Genomic DNA, 24,730 nt, shown 5'->3' on the forward strand with positions numbered 1-24,730 from the left:
TTCTCTATCTATTTTTTCTTTTCCTTTAAGTTGTTGGAGAAAGTTGAGAGTCATTGAAAAGTTTCAGGCAGAGGAGTGTATGTGTGGTGATCACATCCATAGAAAGAGGATGTGGGAGGGGTCAGGAGAAAGTGAGTACATTTTAGACAGTTGATGTTTGAAGAGTTCAGGTGTAAACGTCCTGTAGGCAGCAGGGTAAAAGGTTTGATGCTCTGGGGAAAGGTCTAGACTGGAGACAGGGATTGAGCCCAGAGATGCTTTTGTTTCTGAATGTCTTTTAAATCTTTATTTTGGAAAACAAAAGAAAGAAAGAAAGATAATATAACAAAGACCCATTTACCTACCACCGGGAATGAACGAATGTTAACACAATTGCATCTTGTAAGTACCTAATACAGGCATACATCCGTGTGAGCGCCAGTCCCCTTTCCTCTCCTCCTGTCCTTCCCGGCTCTCCCTCCTTTGCTGGACATTAGCTGTATTCAGTCCACGCTTCATCCTTATGTTACAGATGCAGGATACAATGACAGTATGTAGTATTTTGTGAATTTAAACATTTCCAAAATGATAATTATACTGTAAATAACTTTCTACATTGTTTTTTTTTTTAAACCCTCAATATTTTGTTTTCAAGATGTATCAGTGTTGCTATATATACAGATCTAGATCAGAAATCTAATACGTGAATCTACATTTGGGCATTTTCCAGTTTTTTCTCTGTTGTACAATGATACAGTAAGTATCTTCTTATCCATATGTGCTAGTTTCCCAAGAGAAAACATGAGAAACGGGGTTGTTTCATCACTCAGGTGTGCACCTCTTCAGCCTTGTCAGCTATTGCCAAACGGCTTTTCCGAGCGCCTGGACTGATTTAAATGCCCATCAGCAGTGGATGGGTGTTTTTGATTCTGCACATCCTTGACGACAGTTGATCTTATTTGACTTAAATTTTTGCCAGTCTAATGAATGTAAAATGATGTCTCATTTTATAAGTCTGCATTTCTCTGATTACTAGGAAGGTTGAGCACCTTTCATTGTCTGTATTTGCCCATTTTTCTGTTGCATTTTTTTGTCTTTTTTATGGAGTTACAGAAACTCTGTGTATACTTTGAATACGAATGTCTTGTAAATATCCTCTTCTATTTTATTTATAATTTATTTATTTATTTATTTATTTTTGGCTGCGTTGGGTCTTCGTTGCTGCGCGTGGGCTTTCTCTAGTTGCGGCGAGCGGGGGCTACTCTTCGTTGCGGTGCGCGGGCTTCTCATTGCGGTGGCTTCTCTTGTTGCGGAGCACAGGCTCTAGGTGTGCAGGCTTCAGTAGTTGTGGCACGTGGGCTCGGTAGTTGTGTCTCATAGGCTGTAGAACGCTGGCTCAGTAGTTGTGACGCACGGGCTTAGCTGCTCCGCGGCATGTGGGATCTTCCCGGACCAGGGCTCAAACCCGTGTCCCCTGCATTGGCAGGGGCATTCTCAACAACTGCACCACCAGGGAAGTCCCTCTTCTCCTATTTTAAGATGTCTTTAAAATTATTTTTTAATCCCAGAAGTTTAAAAGTTTCATGTAGTTCAGTTTTTCAGTCTTACCTTTTTTTATAATTTGTTTCTATTAAAAATGCATTTATAGTCTAAAGTCATAAAGACTGTCTGTATTTTCTTCTAAGAAAAAAAATTTTTTTTTATGGTGTGGGAGAGAGAGTTAGTTGTTTTCCAAATGGAAGGCTAGTTGCCCCAGCACCACTTATCGGAGGGTGCCTCTTCAATCATATTGAGGCACTGTGTATGGTTGGGAATATTTATGGTGTTTTTCTGTTGCAAATTCATACTCTATTAAATACTATTACTTTGGCATGTCTCTTTATATCCGATAGGTCTGGTTCCTTCTCCTTTTTCTTTCTCAGAGTAGGTTTGACTATTCTTAGGCCCTTACTCTTTATCATAAATTTTAGAATCAGTTTAAGGTCAATGAAAAATTATGATGGGATTTTGATTAGAGACACATTGAATTTGTAGATTAATTTGGGAAAAACTTGATATCTTGGGACTTCCATGGTAGTCCAGTGGGTAAGACTCCACACTCCCAATGCGGGGTGCCTGAGTTCGATCCCTGGTCAGGGAACTAGATCCTGCATGCATGCAGCAACTAAAGATCCTGCATGCCGCAACGAAGATCCCGCATGCCGCAACGAAGACACGGCGCAGCCTAAATAAATAAATATTTTAAAAAATTTGATATCTTTATGAATTGAATTTTCCTATCCAGGAGTATGGTATATATGTTTTATTGTTTTTTCATGTTTCTTATGTTTTTCAGTAATGTTTTTCAGTATCCTTTAAAAAGCTCATACATACCTTTTGCCATATTTATTTTTAGGTACCTTTATTTTTTTTTGCTGTTGTGAATTTTTTTTTAATTAAATTTTCTAATTGTTGCCACCATAGTAGGAATGCTGCTGAATTTTTAAAGTTGTTTTTGAATCCAACAGTCCTGCTTCCCTGTCTTATTTGTTCGAATAGCTTGCAGGTTCTCTTAAGTTTTCTATGCAAGCTATTGTATTAACTGCAAATAATGGTTATTTTGTCTCTTCCAACCCCAATACTTCATATTTTTTTCTTGATCTGGCTGCACTGGCTAGAACTCCTATCAGTGACTAGAACTGGGTATAGCCGGTGCTTTTGTCTTTCTGATTTTAAAAAGAATGATTTTACTGTTTCACTAGTGATTGCTGTAGGCTTTTGTGGAAATGCTTTTTTCAGGTTAATACAGTGCCGTTGTATCCCTAGTTTACTAAGAGATTAAAAAAAAATTTTTTTAAATTATGAATAGATGTTGACATTTAAGGCTTTTTGTGTATCTCTTGAGATGATTATGTGGTTTTGACACTTAGGCTCCTAATACGAATTACATTGATATATTTTTCAAATGTTGAACACTCTTTTATTTTATTCTTGAGATAAACCCTACTTGGTTATGAAATATCAAGTACATACTGCATTGTATTTGCAAATATTTATTTGGGATTTTTCTATCAATGTTCAAAAGTGAGATTAGTCTATAATTTTCTTTATTTTGTACTAGTTTTGTTTGGTTTGTACATCAAAATTATACTGGCTCTATGAAATGAGGTTGTTAGCTTTCTTTTCTGTTCTTTGGAATAGTTTATATAAGTTAGGAATTATTGTTTGAAGGTTTAGTAAAATGTTTGACATTCTTTTGAGAAATATACTGGATATTTTTATTTTAAAAATTACTGTTGTTGGGATTTCCCTAGTGGTCCAGTGGCTAAGGCTCTGCTCTCCCAATGCAGGGGGCCCGGGTTTGATCCTTGGTCAGGGAACTAGATCCCACATGCCACAACTAAGAGTTTGCATGCTGCAACTAAAGTTCCCACATGCTGCAACTAAAAGATCCCGCATGCCGCAACGAAGATCCCACGTGCAGCAACAAAGATCCTGTGTGCCGCAACTAAGACCTGGCACAGCCAAACAAACAAACAAACAAATAAATAAATGTTAAAAAATAATTACTGTTGTCTGTCAACTGCTGTAGCAAGTGTTCTTGAGATATAGAATTTTTATCTAAATCTTTAGGTATATTCTTCCTTAGATATACTCTCCCTGATAATCTTCCTTAAATTGCCTTCTAATGACTTTTTAGCACTTGGAGAATAGCCCGTGTCTTCTGGTTATACACATTCTATACCCATACAGTTTTTTTTTTTTTTGGATCTGCAGAACTTTTACATTGTTCTTTATTAAGTTTAATCTTGTTAGTTTTGATTCATCATTATAGCTAACTGAGGTGCTTTATTTTTTAATTTGTTTAAATAATTTACAAGCTCATACATACCTTACAACTGTATGTTATTTGTGTCTAAAATATTTTATTTTGAAATACAGAGTCACAGGAAGTTGTAAAGAGAGTTTAGAGAGGTTCTGTGTACCCTTTTTCCTGTTCTCTCCAAAGGTTACATCTTATACAATCATAGTACAATATCAAAACCAGGAGTTTGACGTTGGAACAGTGTAAGTGCAGTTCTCTGTCATTTTATCCCATGTGTAGATGCCTGTAACCACCACTGCAGTCACGATATAGAACTATTTCATCACCACAAAGAAGTTGTGTTATTTCTTGATAATTACACGTGTTATTATTTTATAATTACACGTGTTATTTCCCATGTTATTTCTTTATAATTACACGTATATCCCTCCCCTCCACCGTCCTTGCCCACTGACCACCACTAATCTGTTTCCGGCTCCATAATTTTGTTGTTTAGAGGATGTTATAGAGATGGAGTAATACAGTATATGTGTCCTTTTGAGATTAGCTTGCTCATTTGGCATAAAGCCCTTGGGTGCCATCCAGGTTGTTGCATGTATCAGTAGATTGTCCCTTTTTATTGCTGAGTGGTATTATTCCAGTGTGTGGATGTGTACCACAGATGTTTAAACATTCTTCTTTTGAGGGGCATCTCGGTTATTTCCAGTTTTTAGCTGTTACAAATATAGCTGCTATGAACAGTTGTGTACAGGTCTTTGCGTGGACATAATTTTTCATTTCTCTGGATAAATCCTGTGTATAGCACAAGTTGTATGGCAAGTTTGTGTTTAGTGTTTTTCAGTAACTACCAGAGCGCTTTCCACAGTGGCTGTGTCATTTTGCACTCCCACCAGCTATGTATGAGAGAGCCAGCTTCACCTTGACAGCGTTTGCCATTGTCACTGGTGTACTTTATCTGTTCCGGTAAGTATGCAGTGATGTCTCATTCTCCTCCTTATTTTTTTCTCCCTAACGGCCAGTGATGGCAAACATCTTTTCATGTGCTTATTTGCCATCTGAATATCATCTTTGAAATGTCTCTTGGTGTCTTTTGCTCATTTTTTAATAGTGTTGCTTGTATTTTTACTGTTAAGTTTTCAGGGTTCTTTGTATATACTAGATATGAGTCGTTTGTCAGATCTGTGGTTTGCAAGTAATTTCTCCCATCATTTAGCTTGTCTTTTCATCCTCTTCACAGGGTCTTTTGCAGAGCAAAAGTTTTAACTTTCGATGAATCAGCTTTTTGATTCATTGATTTTTCTCTATTTTTTCGTTTTAAATTTCATTAATTTCTGCTCTTTATTTCCTTCCATTTTCTTGCTTTGGGTTTATTTTACTCTTCTCGGTTCTTAAGGTGGGAACTTAGATTATTGATTTGAGACTTCTTTTTTCTAATGTAAGCATGTAGTGTTAAAAATTTCCTTCTTAGCACTACTTTAGCTATGTCCCACACATTTTAATATTTTGTATTTTAATTTTCCTTCTGTTCATGCAGTTTTTATTTTCCCTGAGACTTCCTCTTTGATCCATGGATTATTCAGACCTATGTTGTTTAGTTTCCAAGTATTTGGGGGATTTTCTCATTATCTTTCTGTTACTGATTTCTGAGTTAATTCCATTGTAGTCAGAAAGCACACTTTTATGGTTTTAATTCTTTTAAACTTGTTGAGGTTCGTTTTATGGTCCAGTATTAGATTTATTTTGGTCCCATGTGCACTTGAAAACAATGTGTGTTCTGTTCTTGTTGGGTGGAATGTTCTCTTCATGTCAGTTAGATCCTGTAGGTTGATGGTGTTGAGTTCTTTTCTATATCCTTGCTGATTTTCTCTGTACTTGTTCCATCACTAGTTGAGAGAGAGGTAAAGTCTATATCTATAATTATGGACTTGTCTTTTTCTCCTTTGAGTTTTTGTTTCATGTTTTGCAGCATTCTTTGGTACACACACATTTGGGATTGCTCTGTCTTGACAGATTGACTACTGCTATTTAATGTCCCTTTCTATCAGTGGTAATTTTCTGTGCTATAAAGTTTACTTTTTCTGATAGCAGTATGGCCACTCATACTTTCTTTGATTAATATTTTTGTGGAGTACCTTTTTCCATCTTTCTAGTTTTAACCTATATACAGGCATACCTTGGAGATGTTGTGGGTTTGGTTCTAGACCACTGCAATAAAGTGAATATCACAATAAAGCGAGTCACACGAAATTTTGGTTTCCCAGTCGATTTAAAAGTTATGTTTACACTGTACTGCCATCTGTTAAGTGTGCTATAGTATATGTCTAAAAAAACAGTGTATGTACCTTAATTAAAAAATACTTTATTGCGGGCTTCCCTGGTGGCGCAGTGGTTGAGAGTCTGCCTGCCGATGCAGGGGGCGCGGGTTCGTGCCCCGGTTTGGGAGGATCCCACATGCCGCGGAGCAGCTGGGCCCGTGAGCCATGGCCGCTGAGTCTGCGTGTCCGGAGCCTGTGCTCCACAGTGGGAGAGGCCACAACAGTGAGAGGCCCGCGTACTGCAAAAAAAAAAAAAAAAATCCCAGAAAAACTTTATTGCTAAAAATTGCTAACCATCATCTGAGCCTTCAGCAAGTCATAGTAGTAACATCAAAGATCACTGATCACAGATCCCCTTAACAAATATAGTAATGATGAAAAAGTTTGAAATATTCTGAGAATTACCAAAATGTGGCACAGAGACATGAAGTGAGCAAATGCTGTTGGAAAAGTGGCACCAGTAGACTTGCTTGACTCAGGGTTGCCAGAAACCTTCAATTTGTAAAAAAAGACTAAATAAAAGCAAAGCACAGTAAAACCAGGTGTGCCTGTATATTGTTATATTGGAAGAGAGTTTTTCATAGACAATGTAGAGTTCAGTCATGTTTTTTTAATCCACTCTACCAATATCTGTTTTTTAACTGGTGTGTTTAGACCATTACATTTATTGTGATTATTGATTAGTTCTTTTTCTGTTTGTTCTTCTGTTTTTCATTTCTTTGTTTTGTTTTACCTAACTTCCTATGGATTACTTGAGTATAGTTTTAGAATTTCATTTTGACTTACCTGTGGTGTCTTATTTATTTATTTATTTAGGTTGCGCTGGGTCTTAGCTGTGGCACGTGGGATCTTTGCTGTGGCATGCAGGCTCTTAGTTGCAGCATGTGGGAATCTAGTTCCCTGACCAGGGATTGAACCCAGGCCCCCTGCATTGGGAGCGTAGAGTCCCAACCACTGGACCACCCAGGAAGTCCCATATCTGTGGTGTTTTGAGTGCTTCTCTCTGTGTAGCTCTTTAAATGGTTGGTCTAGCTATTATCTTATATATACATAGCTTTTCTTAGTCTGTGGTGTCAGCATTTACCAGTTTCAGTGACACGTAGAAACCTTATCTCCCTTTATGTCCCTTTACCCTCCTCCCTTTCTGTTATAATTGAGGTTATACATTGAGAAGCACATTAGCATTATAATTTTTGCTTTAACTGCCAAACATAACTTAGCAAACACAAGAGGAGAAGGAAAGTAATTGTAATTTCCATATTTTTGCTCTTGTTCTTCCTTTCTTCCTGATGTTCCAGGATTCCTTCTTTTATCATTTCCTCTCTGTTTAGAGAACTTTCTTTAGCCAGTCTTTTAGAGTAGATATGTCGGTGACAAATTCTGTTAGTTTTTGTTCATCTGAGAATGTCTAGATTTGCTCCTCATTTTTGAAGGAAATTTTGCTGAATATAGAATTCTGAGTGGGCAGTTCTCGCAGCACTTGAAAATATGCAACTTCCTTTTGGACTACCTGATTTCTGATGAGAAATTTGCTGGAGGCGTTCAGAATTTTTTCTTTACTCTTTAGTTTTTGGATTTTTTTGGGTTTATCCTCTTTGGAGTTTATTCAACCTTAAATTTATAGGTTTATTTTATTTTTTTGGCCAAATTTGCCATTTTTTTTTTCTCACCACGCAGCTTGCAGGATCTTAGTTCCCCAACCAGGGATCGAACCCGGGTCCCCTGCAGTGGAAGCGCGGAGTACTAACCATTGGGCCACCAGGGAATTCCCAAATTTGACAAATTTTTAATCATAATTTCTTTGGATGCTTTTCCAGCCCTACCTCCTTTCTCCTCTCATCTGGGACTTGGAATACATGAATATTAGATCTGCTGTTGTCCAGCCCACATGTCCCTGAAGCCCTGTTCATTTGTTTTTCAGTCTGTTTTCTCTTTGTTGTTCAGGTTGGGTTATTTCTGTTGCTGTCTTCAAGTTCATTGACTCTTTATCCTGTCGTTTTCTGCTGCTGAGCTCATCCATTGACATTTTTATTTCAGGTATTGTGTTTTCTGGTTCTAAAACTTCTGTAGGTTTGGTCTTTATATCTTTTATCTTTGCTGTGACTTTGTGTTCCTTTGCTGACTTCCTTTTATTTTTCATTTGTTTCAGGTGCGTTTGTAGTTGCTCATTGAAGCATTTTATGATGGCTCCTAAAATCTTGTTTGGTAATTCTATTATCTGTGTCATCTCAGTGTTGGTATCTGTTGGTCATCTTTTCTCATTTCACTTGAGATATTCCTGGTTCTTGCTATGGTGAGAGTTTTTTTCTTTTTTTATTGAAACCTGGACATTTTGGGTATTATATTATGAGATTCCAGATCTTATTTAAATGTTATGCTTTGGCAAGTCATTTTTTTTTTTTTTTTTGCGGTATGTGTGCCTCTCACTGTTGTGGCCTCTCCCGTTGCGGAGCACAGGCTCCGGACACGCAGGCTCAACGACCATGGCTCACGGGCCTAGCCGCTCCGCGACACGTGGGATCTTCCCGGACCGGAGCACAAACCTGTGTCCCCTGCATCGGCAGGCGGACTGTCAACCACTGTGCCACCAAGGAAGCCCTGGCAAGTCATTTCTGATATCGCTCCAGCAGGGGAAGGGGGATACCCTTTGTTAATGCCAGTTTGGGGCTGAAGTTCAGGTTTTCCTCTTGGCCTTTGTTGACACTCATTTGGGGAGGGGCTCCATGTTGCTGCTGAAGTGTGGGCGGGGGATCAGACCCTTGACTAGGCCTCTGCAGGTACCATCCGCCGGGAGGGTGAGGGGTGGAAGTGCTGACTTTCCACCGGGCCTCCTCTGTCAGGACCCTGGTGTGGAGGCAGAGGGGTGGGATGGGTCCTGGCTCCCGCGTGGTGTCTACACTGCGTGTGGGGGGTTTGTTTTTCTGTCGTGTTTGACTGGAGTCGGGCAGTTGTATGTTTTCACTGCCCCTTTCACCTCCTTTGGCTGGAGACAGCAGGCTTTGGGGGACTGTGTTTGTTTGTTCCCACTGGTGTTTCTGGGTTGTTGGCTTCCCTGGCAGCCAGTGTAGGACACATGAAACAAACGAAAACCTGGAAGTCACCAGCGTGTTGTTCCTTGGGTCCTGAGGTCCCTTGCCAGTCTGCTGCTTTCTCTTCACCGCTCAGCATTTTTATGTTTCTTTCAAATATAAAGTCCAGGGATTCTAGCTGTGCTTAGTGAGAGGAGTAGAGAAAAGTATGTTTACTCCATCTTTCCAGAAGCAGAAGTCCAAATTTAATTAATTTTGAATAGGTAATGCATTCATGTGACATACGAATTAAATGCTGTAAAAAGATGTACAGTGAAAATTAACTCTCTACCACCCACTTCCCCTCTTAGATGGCAACTACTGTTTCTGGTTTCTTCCTTCCTGAGGTAACTCTACATGTACCAGCAAATATACACAGTCGTGTTTTTACCTAAGTGGTGGAATACCACGGACACCGTTTTGCACCTTGCTTTTTTTCTCCTGACGCTCCATCTTTGAGAACGTTGTGGGTCACTTCATGAACTCCTTCATTGCTTTTCGTGGCCTCATGATACTCCATTGCATGGAGATGCCACATGTGTGTAAGCTGTTGGAATGTTTAGGTGCTGATCCTGGTATCTGTTATATTTGTTGTCCTTTCCATCTTAATGTTCTCCGCACACTTGTTGTCTTTGTTTACACCTGAGTCATGGTCCTGTAGGAAGCTATGGTGTGCTGGAGAAAGCTGCGGGTGATTTAGATCTGTGTCCTACTATGAGTCATGTATATACTCCGTGAATACTCAGAGATGCCCACTGATAGCTACTCTTTAGACACATTTCTCCATCATGTTTGCAAGGACTGTTTGGACCACATGCTTTTCATAGGTATGAACAAAAGATTTTGAATATAAGCTCCATAAACCTTTACTCTCTTTCATGGCTGTAGTTGCTTCCGTGTAATAGTTAAAAGAAGCATGCTTTATGGTTTGTTGCTGCTGCTGCTGCTAAGGGCCACTAAAACATAGATCTCCTGTGATTTGGGGTCAGAGTACTTACATCTCCCTTTTGGGAGGGATAAGATTTACTTTGTTGTCAGGTGAATTTTTGAGTATGGTAGCTTCATTCTCACTAAGGTTAGCATTGTTTTCTTTAAGGTGGTGAGTTTTTTCTTGGTTAGATATATTGCCCTCAATTTTTTGACAGACTTGAATGAAGTCATGAAATGAAGAATCTTTTTGTCTTTGTCTCTTTGCAGTCTTTTATGTTGACTTGGAAGTTTAATTCTAAATTCGTGCATAGTTAAGTTTGGTCTTGCCCAGAGGGTGGAATCTGGCACTGCCACACGGCGAGGAGTTTTGAGGTCTGCTGCAAGCCCTCTCTCCAGGGGCCCTTGAAATGCTAACTGGTGCATCGGATGATTCTGTGTCAGTGCGCCACTGGATGGCATGGTTGGTGTTCAGAGATGGGTTGCGTTTGTTTCCACAGGTTGCCTTAGTAAGTGTTGGCCCTCCAGACTTTTCTGGCCCCATTCGCAGCCCCGTGGCCCTGACGGGCTCACTGCTTCTGACCTGGATGCTTTCTCTGGGCTCAGCCCCCAGCATTTCCTGCAGAAATTCTGTCCTTTAGATTTGCGCCACCTTTCGTAACTTGAAAGCTTCGAGACTAAATGTGGCAATGAGTTGGAGTGAGAAAAGGAGATGGGCAAAGTGATTTCTGTCCTTTTTTTTCCCCACCTCTTCAGCCTGTTACTTAAAGATAGCTTTCTGAGAAAAAGGATTAAAATTCACTCCCGTAGCTCTGTTGCTATTCTTCATTTGTGATAAATTGGGGATTTCAGATAATCTACCTTTAAAAATAATTGTATTTGTTTACTAATTTGTTTTGGAATAAATTTGATGAAGAGTAGTTTTTAGGAACTCAGAGTTTAACCAGGGGTTAGGAGTTCAAATGGAAAACTGAATCTTTGTGAAGCTTTCCACATTTCGTTAGATGTTAATTCTGGAGTTAAGTTTTATATGATTATTTACTACTAAGTATATTCCTAAGTATCAAGGTTAAGCTCTTATTAAAATAATGTTTCCAAAAAGCCATTAATATTTTTACATAATACAATTGTTTGATTATTGTACTTTTCTTTTTGTCATATACTAGTCAGCAACCTCTTAGTTTTTCTTTTAATGGGAAATCAGGTTTTTTTTTTTTGGTAACAAGACTAAAAATATGTTTTAAATCTGACAGAGTTTCATGAAAATGACATGAGGCATTTTTTCAGTTTACTGTCTTCTTCTGTATTATATTTAAAATTTTGTCTCCTATATTGTATTTTAAAATTTGGAACCTATTTGATACTCCATGGGCATTTCACTTACTATCTTGAGGGATTTTTTTCAGATGAAACTGAGAAATTTAGTAATGTAGCTTTTGTCAGCATTAAAAGCAGACCAGCTGAGTTGTTTTGTGCCATGCTGAAAATAATGCTGGAACATGGTAACTTGTTTCTGTATTACTTTATGTACTCATTGGTAGAGTCTTTTCTATGAACACACTCGACCCCAAATAAAACCCTAACATTGGAAATTTACTTGTCCATACATAGGGATTTTATCATCCTCTCTTGATCGTTGAAATGAATGAGTGTGGTGATGGACTCTTTGTGCTGTTTTTCCCAAGGTATTGCCATCAGAGAGTCTGCAAAGGTGGTCGACCAAGCCCAGAGGAGGGTGTTGAGGGGTGTCGATGACCTGGACTTCTTCATAGGGGACGAAGCCATAGATAAACCCACGTACGCCACAAAGGTAAACGCCTACTGGGATTCGCTTCTGCAAGTGCACGGCCAAGAGCAGAGCAGCAGGATGAGTGGTGCAAAGTGGCGCTTTGTGTAGAAACTGTACTTGTGAGTTGTAGAATAGATTTTATTCTTACGTGTGAAAAGAGGCTTTGTTGTTGTTTTTGATGAGGGTATTTTTGATGTGGGGAATCACGTGAACTTACAAATGCAGAGTTGACTCAGGGACCGCTGGGTTATGTGGAAAGCAAGGTCTGCTCCTGTGGAAACCTGCAAGTTGACTAATTAACCTGTCATATGTGGAAAGTTGTAGATTGATCAGTTAAAAAGAAGCACTAAAGTTATTTAACTAGACATTTGTTCTAAAACAAACACTTCCCAAACTCCAGATCGAATGGTATTGTCGATTAGCTCTGCTTTTCCATCTGTTACCCCATTGTTAAGACGACTCTTTGTGCTTAGAAATGGGTGGAGTAGAATATAAACAGTAATGTCATGTAATCTTTCTGGTCAAGTGCCTGCTGTTTCTTTATATAAATTAGCATTCACTCCATGCAAAGGAACACTGTTGAACAACTCGCTGTCTTCCATCCCTTCCGGGCCAGTGCTGTTGTTAAACTGTTGCTCTTACTGATGTGAACTGAAGCTTGATGTAGTTTGGTTTCTCTTGCTTTAGTGGCCAATAAGACACGGAATAATTGAAGACTGGGATCTAATGGAAAGGTTCATGGAACAAGTGATTTTTAAATATCTTCGAGCTGAGCCTGAGGATCATTATTTTTTAATGGTGAGTAACTGGACCTAAGAGGAATATATCCCTGTAAATTCCAAGTTGCGTAGATTTTAACACTCCCCAAGGTGTTCTTCCCTGGGGAGTTTTTAATGCCTGCTAAAGCTGTTTGTATGAATGGGGGTGCTTTTTGGGCAAATAACGGAAAGTTCAACAAAAATTCCTGAAAGCCAAAAGGGGCTTATTATCTCATGAAACAAAAAGGCCAGAGTCAGGCCGCTCCAGGGCTCGTTATTTCAGCAGCTCAGGGACGGAGGCAAGGACCAGCCTAATTCAGTAGTTTGGCCTCTTGTGTTGGTTACCTTCAAGCCCCAGGATGGCTGTCCAAGTTCCTTTACCACCTCTTGGTGTATTTGCTGTCAGAGGTAGAAGCACTTTTTAGGAATTAAGAATCCCTTTCCTAGATTTACTTCCCAGCAGATTTACTCCATCCATCCATGCCTAGCCTGGTCCCTTGCAAGGGGAATGGAATTACCTTGACAGGTTTAGATTGATCAAGATTCTCTCCCTTGGGCTGGTGAGGGGACGATGTCTGATCACCTGGCCCCAAGAGGGTAGGTACCTAAACAGGCCTCTAACAGCAAGGAAGGTGGAGGGAGGAATGGATTTGGGTAGGAAACCAACTGTGCACTTGGATGTCCTCGAGAAGTAACTGGATGACTCTGATTTTTGCTGCTTTTATAGCAGAGGAAACTGAGTCAAGATGTTACTTTGCCAGGGTTTAAATCGCACTCTAAAATAAAACTGAGCTGAGTTATGGGCCCTGATATTGTGGTACTTAATTGATCTTGTTCAAACAAAATAAAGCATTACAGAGAAATGAAAAGAAATATCTCTTGGTTATGGAGTCTGTTCTACTTGTTTGACTCAACTTCACATGTTTCCTTCCATGAAATGTTCTTTTTAAGTTAAAATTAATTACATGTACAAAACACTTGCTTTGTGGAGAGCAATTGCACGTAGCATAAGCTGCACATTACAACCTACGTAATTTAGCTTTGGATTTTTTCCATGCAAGTACATTGTCAAATGGTCCCTGGTCCCCAATTATCTAGTTCTTTCTAATGTTAAATATGGAGTGTTGTTTAGAATTATCTGGCTTAAAATATGTTAACTACAAGGCTATTATGGTAGTTAGTGGAATCTATATATTTAATATCTATTACAGCAAGTCCTTGAAAGTGCCCTGGTCTTTTTTTCTGGCTATAGTGCCATAACTAGGAATTGCCAAGTGTGAATACTGTGTTTTACAGGCCACCATGTGTTTTCTCTCCTGTGCGTCTACAGTGGTTTATGTAAAAAAAATGGAGCCAGGAAACTGACAGTGTGTCTGAGTGGCTTTGTCTTTAAAGCCTCAGTAGATCACAGATTCCTACCTGTCCCATCTGGTGTCTTTCCATCTCTCGCGCGTTGTGTAACAACTTGTTGGACAGGACTTCAGGAGCGCGTGCCGCCCAGCACTTCTGTCTGCCTCAGCTTCCCATGCCAGGTGGTCCCCTCTCACTCCACTCAGAGGGACACTTAGTCCTAGCCTGTGGAGCAGACACACACCACCAGGACACAGCCTACAGGAATTGTTTCCTGCAAGAAATTATTTTCTGCTTTAGCTGGCATTATAGGCTAGTAAGATAAAACCACTTTCTTGGAAGGAATTGGAGGTGTTTGGTGTGAATATGGAAAAGTCCATTTGCCAAAAATGAGTACCTGTAATGAATATTCAAAAATAATCAAGTTTATTAAATTAAACAGAGAAAATATTGTGTTCTGTGTATTGTGCTTTGAATTTTGCAAGGTCAGTTCATTGCATGATGTGACTGAGGAAGTAATGAGAATGGTACATTTCTTTCAGGTTTATGCCCTTAGTCGTCAGTTCATGGAATAGTTCAAGGGGAGTAAAGCAGGTATAGAGGTTTATGGCCGAGCCTAGAAGTCAGTTGAAGACATTTACTGAACTGCTATATCAGATAATGCTTTTTGGTATAAGAGAGTCTAAAGGGGTTAAATTAAAGGTCCCTCAGTAGCCCCCCAAATTGTTCTTTCTGACTGCGGTGACCAGATGCCTGAGCGTATAGGTGAGAATGAGCTCATTACGGCTCACGTTTTTCAAGACATTTCAGAGACTCGGCTGTATCGGTCATGTGGATTGAGCAGATAGCAAATGGGAATCCTACTCTTTTCTCCAATACTGAAGTGCCCAGAGTTCAGAACAGAAGCATGTATTTTAAAGAACTGCAGTGCTCTTGAGTGGAAATCGAGTGACAACTTTAGAAGAGATTGGCAGACTTTTTGAACATGAGTCAAGGAGGAAGAGCAAGCAGCATGTGCTGATCAAGAACGCCTGAGAGCCGGGAGCCGGGAACATGGACATCCCGGCTTCGAGAGAGGGAGAGAGAGAGAATCGCCCTTCCTTCGTCTGGGTCCTCAGTGGCTCAGATGACCCCCGCCCATGTTGGTGAAGGCGTGTCTCTGTTCTCAGTCCGCTGAATGCTAATCTCTTCCAGAGACACCCTCACAGACACACCCAGAAATGATGTTTTACCAGCTCTCCGGGTGTCCCTTAGCCTAGTCAAGCTGACCATGACATGCGGTAAGTCCTGACTCGCCATCATAGTTGCCTTCCTGGCTCTTGAGAATGATGTAGACCCGCTGTGTCCAGTACGGAAGCCACCGGCCGCTGCAAAGGCTGACAGCCCTGGGTACGCTGAGTCCATCACCCCTGGCCCATGTGCCCTCCACCTTACAGTGCCTTGTCATCTCCTCTCCTGGTCTCCCTCCCTTCAGGATTTATATTTTTAAAAAGGTTTCTTTACTGCAATTATAGAGAGGCTTGTGGGTGGAGCAGTATTAGGTACATGTGTTCAGTTTGCTGTCTTTATCCAGAAATATGGATTGGTTTTATGGGACGGATTAATTCTTTATTTTTGAATTAATACCAGATGATGTTTCACCATTATTATGAATAAATTTGTTTGTGTAACTTGCATTCATGTGATGTTTTAATCATATGCTTCAGTATTAAAAAAATAAGAAAAACTTGATATCCCCTATTTAGATCTTGTTGTAAATAATGGTTTGGGGAAAGTTCCATTTAAATTGGTCTCCTAAAAGAACAGTTACTGGTGGTAAACATAAAAGAAATGGAGGATTGAGGAAAAAATGGGTTTATGATTATGATTCTCAGAACCCATAAGAATATGCCTTTAATAATGCTGAATTTGATTCAGGAGCCAGGAGGACCTAATTATATTGTAAACATTCCCTTAAATAGAAGTATGTAGATTTTAATGTAAATTCTTCACAGACTGTGAATCGTTTGGCAGCAAGTACTTAAATATTGGTTTTAGCAAGTTGAGGGTTTTATTTTCCTTATTTGTAGTAGGGAGGGCAGTGCTGGCAGGGCAGCATCCTGGTGTCCTTAGCGGTCTCTGTGCTCTGGTATCTCTAGCGTATGGCTTTCATTCCAAGGTCACCTGATGACCCCACGCTGGCTCCTGCAGCTCCATCACCACCTCTGCATTCCAGGAAAGAAGGCATTAAGAGCAAGCAGAAGGGAGTCTACTGCTCGAGCCTGCCTTCACCCCTGTAAGGAGCTTTCCTAGAAGCCACATCCATCAGCTTTTGCTTCTTATTGGCCAGAACTTAGTCACTTAGCCATCCCTGGCCATGAGGAAGTCTGGGAAATGCTTTTCCTCTGGGCCTGTGATTGATCAGTGGTCTGTCATTAAGGCAGAAGGGAGAATAGGTACAGGGAAGGCAAGTTGCAGTGCCTTCCATAATGACGTGACTACAGGTATGAAGACAGTGGCAAGGCGAGAATTCATTCAACTGTCTTCACAACTCTGGCTGGATGTGGCGAGTGTCGTCCCCATCGGGAGCCAGGAGGCCAGGAAAAGCCATGTCGAGATGCACTGCTGCTTCTGCTCTGTGTTGCCGTCTTGCCTCTGTGAGTTTCTCCGTCTGGATAAATAGATCAAGAAGTTGTATTGGGGGTTTCTGTGGTCTTTACACACAGGCTGTAACCCAGGGTTTCACAACTCTTGTAAAGATTTTTTTTTATTATAGAACTGTAAGTGTGATTTAGAAAATTTGAAAGATATCTGTGGGACTTTTTACATCCCATTAACATAAATATTAACATTTAGCATATCTTCATTTAATCTTTTCACCCATGTTTTTGTATGACTTTGCATTCCATATTGTGTCATCTTCCCCCATTTTCTTACACTCTTTCATTGTCCTCATTTTAATGGCTAGACAATCCTCTGTCCAGTGAATATTTCCTATCTGTTTAGCAGTTTCACCATTTTTAGATGTTTACTTTTGTTTCCAATTTCTTGGTTTTCTAAGAAGTAATATGAAGTAATCTTTGCACAGTGTTTTCTATATTAGCATTTTTTATATTAAAATATAAAAATTATATATGATTTGGGGGTACAGAAGTATTAATAATTTTGAATCTTTAGCATACCGTTTCACGCTGAAATCTTCAGTGTACTAGAGGCCACATTATTAGAACTCTTGTCAGCATTGATTAATATTTTTGATTATTTGTTGTCAACTTGCATTTTTAATAACTTTGACCTTAAACATTTTTTCATGTGTTTATTAGCTGTATTTTCTGTGAATTGCCTATTCATGTCCTGTGTTTTGTACATATCAGTGTTTTATTGCTTTTCCTATTGCTGTGATTTCTATGATCTTTTTTTTTTTTTTTTACCTAAAAGTTTCTTTTGTGATAAAATGTACATAAAATTTACCATCTTAACCATTTTTGAACGTACAGTTTGGTGAATTGAGTACATTCACATTGTTTTGCCCCCGTTACCACCATCCGTCTCCAGAACTTTCTCATCTTCCAAACTGAAACTCTGACCCCCTTCCTGCTTCCTCCAGCCCCTGGCACCCCCCATCCTACTTTCTGTGTCTATAACTATAACTATTCTAGATCCTCATATAAGTGGAATCCTACAGTATTTTTCCTTTTGTGACTGGCTTATGTCACTTAGTATAATGTCTTCAGGGTTCAGCCACATTGTAGCATGTGTCAGAATTTCCTTCTTTTTAGGGCTGAATGATATTCTGTCTTATATATATGTATCACACTTTGTTTATACTGTGAACTCTTCCATATAATAGATAGGAAGCTTTTGTCAGGAGCAGATACTTTTTTTCTCAATTGTTTTTTTTTCCCTTTGTAGATTATGTTTTTGAATCTGTAAGTTTTTATGTAGTAAACTGTTTTCCTTTGATGTTTATACATAATTTTCATCCATTTGGGATATATTTGGAACATCATTTGACACTGGGCTTAAACCCAGGAAGAATCCAGGAGCCAGTGTCAATCTACTTCTTGCTGGGAATGTCTTCTGTAGGCTCACTTTTTGCTTCAAACCAAATAGGCAGCTCTTAGCCGGCAGGCAAGAAATGTTCCTCGACTGTGCTCACACTTTTCATGCCTTTTTAGTCTTCTTCTCTGGATCCTTTTTTCCCCTCTACTCAGTTTAAATGCTTTGTTTATAAAGTTAACTTATTAAGGTGCTTGCATTTCTCTTCATGGTAAGAAAAGATGTTATAGATCTCTGTAGCTAATATATGTAATTTCTTCTGGTGTGAATTACATTATTGATGGTATAGCTGACATTTATTCAGCGCTTGCTATGTGCCCTGCCCCTCCCCTCACCAAGTATTTACATGTATTCACTCATTTAATCCCACCAACAACCCTGGGGGAGGTAGTTACTAGGCCTGTTTTTCAGGTGGGTAGGAGGTGCTTTAAGGAGATACACTGTAGCCAGTACTGCTGGAAGGTGCAGCTATTACTCATGTGCTTTAAATGCAAGAAATCTAAAATAGTAATCATAACACAGTGCCAGCTGTGTGCTGGGCACTTTAAGGTATGAACAAATTTAATCTCAACCCCCTGAGGTGGGCATGTTAAAATAAGTTATGTTGTTGTTGGGTGACTTTCAGATCCCTTATTTACAGTCTGCTTTGGATGACTTTATTATTTCTCACATATGTCTTCAGATTGCTTTCTCTCTCCCATCCAGGGAATATTATATATTGATTCTGATCACAGTAATTAAAACTTACTTGGAGGCGCTGCGTTTGAGCTTTCCATCATTGCTACACAAGAGTCTAAGCTAAAGCCCCCAGCGAGCTGACAGCCAGACTTGCTTATTTGTTTGAAGCGATAACATGCACAGCACAGAATTCAAAAGGTGCAGAAGGATTTCCAGTGCACGTGTGTCTCCTTCCCAGCTCTGTGCTGCCCCCCAGATCCCCTTCCTGGAGGAAAACACCTTTACCGGTTCTTAACCAGAGATAATTGTGTGCAGGCATATGGATTGTACATAAACTTGTTTTATAAAATGGTAATGAAATACACATATGGTTGTAACCTTGTTTTTTATTGTAAAACCTTTAAAAATTGTGATTAAAAACATATGAAGTTTACTCCCTTAACCTTTTTTAAGTGTGTAGTTCAGAGTGTTAACCTGTATTCGCATTGTCGTGTGACAGGTCTCTAGAACCTTCACATCCTGCAGAACTGAAGCTCTGCCCGTTGAACAGCTCCCTTTTCCTCGCCCCCATACACCTTGATTTTTTAAAAAATAGTTGTTGATACAGAAGAACATTTAAGAATGTGTAAAGTTTGGAGATGCCTTTCTCTTTTTTCACTTACCTGTTTATCATAGAGATTGTTTCATACCAGCACGCAAAAAGCTCATCCTTTTTAATTGCTGCAAAGTGTAGCATTTTATGGATGTGGCATAATTTGTTTAATCAGTTCCTAGTGATGGGCATTTAGGTTTTTTCTTTTTTAATATTTTATTTATTTATTTGGTTGTGCTGGGTCTTGGTTGCGGCATGCGGGCTCCTTAGTTGCAGCTCGTGGGCTCCTTAGTTGCAGCTCTTGGGCTCCTTAGTTGCGGCACACACGTGAGATCTAGTTCTCTGACTGGGGATTGAACCCAGGCCCCCTGCGTTGGGAGCATGGAGTCCTAACCACTGGACAGCCAGGGGAGTCCCAAGGTTTTTTCTGATCTTAGAAGCAATGCTGACTTGGGACCTCTCTGAGGCACCTTGTTTTTTCTTGCCTAGAGAATGTAATTTGATTTTGTTTCATGGTCTTAGCTAAGAGACCGTCTTTAGTGAGTTTCTCACTGGTACTTGCTGATGATTTTAGTAACAGTAACTCACCACATGCTGGGTGCTGCCCTGAGCACTTTATTTAGACTCCTGTGAGGTCAGTGCTAATTACACACTGAGAGAGGAAACCACCTTCTAAACTTAGTAAAATTGAAGGTGGGATGAGCTCTCCTTTTAACCGGGCTGGTGCGGCATGCCACTGTGCGACAGGTGTGTGTAGTTCAGCTGTCCTACTATATGCTTTGCTTTCTGGTTTTAATGTGTTTTATTTATGTATTACTATTTTAAGACTTATTATTTATAAAAATAATTCATAATAATTCATTAAAACTATTTTAATATAACTGTCCTTCTGTATAATATATTTACCTGTGTTTAGGTATGATTACTTCCTACTGTGCTTAGTGATCAAGTTGGTACATTTCCACATTTTCTTACCTCCTCTTCCTTCCTCTGTCACCTGCTTTTGATTGATTATGTTACTAAACTTATTCTACTATTTACAACTTTAGGTTTACTGATGTCTCTGATACTCTGTAATAAGACAGTTATCTTTTGATTCCATGGTACAAGGATATCAATGTCTATATTCTCTCCTTCCATCTGTACCTCTCAACTTGATGCTCGTTCTGCTGTTTTAATTTATAATGTTTGCATTCTGTTCTATAGCTATTATTCCCTGGAAAGAAAAATCTTTATTCCTACATCTTAAATGGATTAATTGCTCACTGTGAGTCTTTGGCCATACTTTCTGCATTCTTATCTTCTAACAGTTAATTCATGAAGGCTTCATAGGAACCAAATTCTCCCAAGCTCTTATATGTTTAAAGGTCCTTTGTTTTTGCAACATACTTGATTGGCAGTGTGGCCAGATGTAGAATTCTTGGGTCACACCTTCCTGCCCTGAAGAGTCTGTAAGTGTGGCCCCAATGTGTCCCAGTGCTACAGACGTTGCCCTGAAGACTCCGTAAGTGTGGCCCCATGTGTCCCAGTGCTACAAACGTATCTGTGTTGATGGCCAAGGCTGGCTGTACTTTTCCTGCTTTAAGGGTGTTTTAGGTGCTCGAACTAAGCATAACAAAATCCCATGGGCTGAGTGGCTTACACAGCAGACATGTGTTTTCTCACAGTTCTGGAGGCTTTAGGTCCGAGATCAGCGTGCTGTCAGGGTTGGTTTCTGGTGAGACCTTCCTTCCTGGTGTGCACATGGCCGCCTTCCCACTGTGTCCTCACGCGGTCTTTCCTCTGTGCGTGTGCGCGAGAGAGCTCTCTGGTGTCTCTTCCTTTTCTTACAGAGACATTGGTCCTCTCGAATTAGGGCTTCCCCCATGACCTCATTTAACCTTGATTACCTCCCCAGAGGCTTTGTCCCCAGATGCGGTCACATGGGGGGTTGGGCTTCAACACAGGTATTTTGGGAGACACAGCTCAGTCTATAACAAAGGGTAATGTGGGAGTTTTTGCCAAAAGGCCCAGAGAATTTTTATTTATTCTTTTTTTCTTTCTTTCTTTCTTTGTTTTGCAGCTTAAATATGTGATGTATAACCATATTTATTGACATGGAAAAATGTTCACAACCTATTGCTGAATGACAAAAAAGCAGGTTTATTTATTCTTTTTATCTTTCTGTAATCCTGTTAATTTCCTCCTATTTGACAATGGTTATTATTTTTAAATAGATATTTGAATTTTTTGAAATGTCTTTATCATGATTTTCATCTGCTGTATTTTTACATTTTTCTGGGTACATGTTCTTTTGTCTGCCATTTGTTTTTCCCGTTACTTTCCTCTCTTCCCTCTCTTTTTCTTTCAGTGTCTTTATATGGTCTTTGGCTGGTTTCTCTGTGTTTCTTTCCTCATCTTTGAATGAGGGGAATTCTTCCTGGACAGGCTGTGTGTGTGAGTTGAGGCCGGGCCGGGGGCAGTGTCTGGGTGAAGCTGCTTCTGCCCAGCTTTTACTGCCTCGCAGCTGATGGCAAAGATGCTTCGTCTAACCTTGTGGCCTGTGCTCTGATGGCAGGTGGGGCTTGGGGAGGGAGGCTTCTCAGCTGTTCTGCTCAAACTGGTCTTTTTCCAAGCAACGGCTCACTGCTTTTCCTCTCTCTGGAGACCTGTGTAGCTTGCCTGGGGTCTGAAGTCACTGGTGTTCCCTCTTGGCATCCTCACTCGTCTTGGTGAGGTTATTACTACCTTTGGCAACTTGCTGCAGGGCTTTTCAGTTTCAGGGTGTTTGGGTGTTATGTTATCGAAGGTAGAGTTCCCTTTTCTGTAACTTGTTCCTGTCTTGGGGTGGTTAATAAGAGCAGAAGTGTTTAGAGAGGCCTTTACTCTGCTGTGTCAAAGCTTTTTTTTTTTTTTTTTTGCTGTTCGCGGGCCTCTCACTGTTGTGGCCTCTCCCGTTGTGGAGCACAGGCTCCGGACGCGCAGGCTCAGTGGCCGTGGCTCACGGGCCCAGCCGCTCCGCGGCATGTGGGATCTTCCCAGACCGGGGCACGAACCCGTGTCCCCTGCATCGGCAGGCGGACTCTCAACCACTGCGCCACCAGGGAAGCCCTGGGTCAAAGCTTTTAAGCCCCGCAGCCAAAGTTCTTTAAGACAATTTCTTTAAGTACAAATTTCTTTAGAGTACGCTCTGGGTGTACGCTACCTGTAAAATCAGGAAGTTGTACAGCATCCTAATTAACATGCTTTTAGGTTAACTTTTTTATGATTCTGATATAGTTACATGAAATTTGGGTGAACACTAAATGTAGTGAATGTTTTCTTACAGACAGAACCTCCACTGAACACACCAGAAAACAGAGAATATCTTGCAGAAATTATGTTTGAATCATTTAATGTACCAGGACTCTACATTGCAGTTCAGGTAAAAACAAAGTGATTTTTATGATTCCCAAATGACCTTAGCTGTCTAATAGTGGAAGACATGGTGATTCTCAAGGCCTCTGTTTTAAGATTGTGCTGTGCATTCTTCCTTTTCCACACCCTACACACACCCACACACACCCACCCCATTCAGGTTTGAACTCAAACACTGTACAGACCATGTTCTGTAATTTATATTTTTATGTTTTTACTGCTGGTATAGAGTTTGTCCAGCTTTTGTCTTTTTACATGCTTTAGAATCTAATGTATTCTTCTCTGGGTGACAAGATCGATATGATGGTTCTTTTTTGGCTTCTTTCACTTCTGATCATAAAAAAGGAAAGATACTATAATATCTGCTAAAAAACAAAACATATGTCTCTAGAGGGTTCCACCTTTGGGATTTGGGCTCCTGTGGTTCCATGAGCTTGTAGGACTTCCTTTGAAGCTACTTGTTCTTAGTGTGGGGATTTTTGTTGGTTTTGGATGTTGTTATTTATCTGCCACCCTATATAAGGGAATTGACTGAGATTTGGGGGAATAAATTTTTAAAAAGTATCTCCTAAGATGTTTTCTGCCTATTCCAGTCCCTTCTAAGAAAAAGGAGAAGGAGTTGCATAGAAAATTAATTTGGGAGATAGCACAGGCTGTTGCCTCTGGTGATTCTCTCCAGCTTTTCTGTGCAAAACTTTGATTTATTTTATTGAAAACTTGACCCCTCCAGATGAAGTATACAGAATTTGCGTGTTAGTTGTTCAATTTGGAATTTGAATTTTGGGGGGAAGATGGAGGATAGGGAAGGGAAAGAGGTACCCGTAAGAAAGGTCTCATTGATTGAACCTGAGAACAATCAGGTGCAGTCCTTGGGAAGAGTTTCCCCGAATGCTGATGGTCTCCGTGTCTTTGGTGCAGGCAGTGCTGGCCTTAGCAGCGTCTTGGACCTCGCGACAAGTGGGCGAACGTACGTTAACGGGGATCGTCATCGACAGTGGGGATGGGGTCACCCATGCTATCCCAGTGGTAAGCAGAGTGTTGAGTGCTTCACGTTCTGTAGGCCTTCCCCGACTGGACGTAAGGGGAGAGACTAAAGGAAAAAACCCTTCTGTAATTAAAGTACCACTTTAGAAACCGTAACTGTACTTAGCAAAGGTAACAAGAGTCTTTAAACTCAGGTATGTGAGAAAGAAGAAGAAAACCAGTGTCTTTGGTGCTGGCAAGTTGGAATTCATACGGGGAAATTTCTGCACTCAGGATGTCAGCAGTCCTTCGGGGTCTCCAGGGCTCTGCTTGATCACTGGGGGTACATCACCAGGAGGGCCTTCCTGGCTTACGTTCTGAGCTGTCAGCTTGGGTATCAGTAGGTGTGGTGCACGGCCGCTCTGAAGGATGAGCTCTGTGTTCTGTGACAAGATGTGGACGGCTTTACCCAGCTCATGCTTTAGAGGAATCGCTTCTTGTTTTTCAAAATTTATTTAAGAGCCAAGAAGGGGAGATTGTTCCTTTTGACTTGCAGAATGCTCTGCAGTGTCACTTTTTGGCTTTAATTTTCAAAATATTAGAGAAGTGAATCCTAATTCAGGTTCAAGAGACAATGTCTATATTTTTCTTTCGATCCAGTGGACTATTTAAATGAATTATATGAAGTTTGCTTTTTTTTTTTTTTTTTTTTTTTTTTTGCGGTACACGGGCCTCTCACTGCTGTGGCCTCTCCTGTCGCGGAGCACAGGCTCCGGACACGCAGGCTCAGCGGCCATGGCTCACGGGCCCAGCCGCTCCACGGCATGTGGGATCTTCCCGGACCGGGGCACGAACCCGCGTCACCTGCGTTGGCAGGTGGACTCTCAACCACTGCGCCACCAGGGAAGCCCCTGAAGTTTGCTTTTTTGAAGATGAATCGAAGCTGCCTGCAAGGGGACACACAGTGGACAGTCAGACCTCCTCTTCCTTCTCATCTTCCTCCTCCAGGCCCCCTGCTCAGAGAGCCCTGTTACTAGTTATTTATGTATATTACAGGCATATTTTCTGCATA

General features: G+C 40.4%; 1 protein-coding gene across 1 annotated transcript in view; it reads left to right on the plus strand.

The window, feature by feature from the left end:
• Positions 1-24,730, plus strand: part of ACTR3B (actin related protein 3B) — a 63,860-nt gene that overhangs the window by 19,346 nt on the left and 19,784 nt on the right. Inside the window, 4 exon segments of the mRNA XM_060108286.1 lie at positions 11,780-11,904; positions 12,571-12,681; positions 22,607-22,702; positions 23,614-23,721. Coding sequence (XP_059964269.1) covers positions 11,780-11,904; positions 12,571-12,681; positions 22,607-22,702; positions 23,614-23,721 — 440 coding nt within the window.

This window comes from Mesoplodon densirostris, chromosome 9 (assembly GCF_025265405.1).
Source record: "Mesoplodon densirostris isolate mMesDen1 chromosome 9, mMesDen1 primary haplotype, whole genome shotgun sequence".
Taxonomy (NCBI): domain Eukaryota; kingdom Metazoa; phylum Chordata; class Mammalia; order Artiodactyla; family Ziphiidae; genus Mesoplodon; species Mesoplodon densirostris.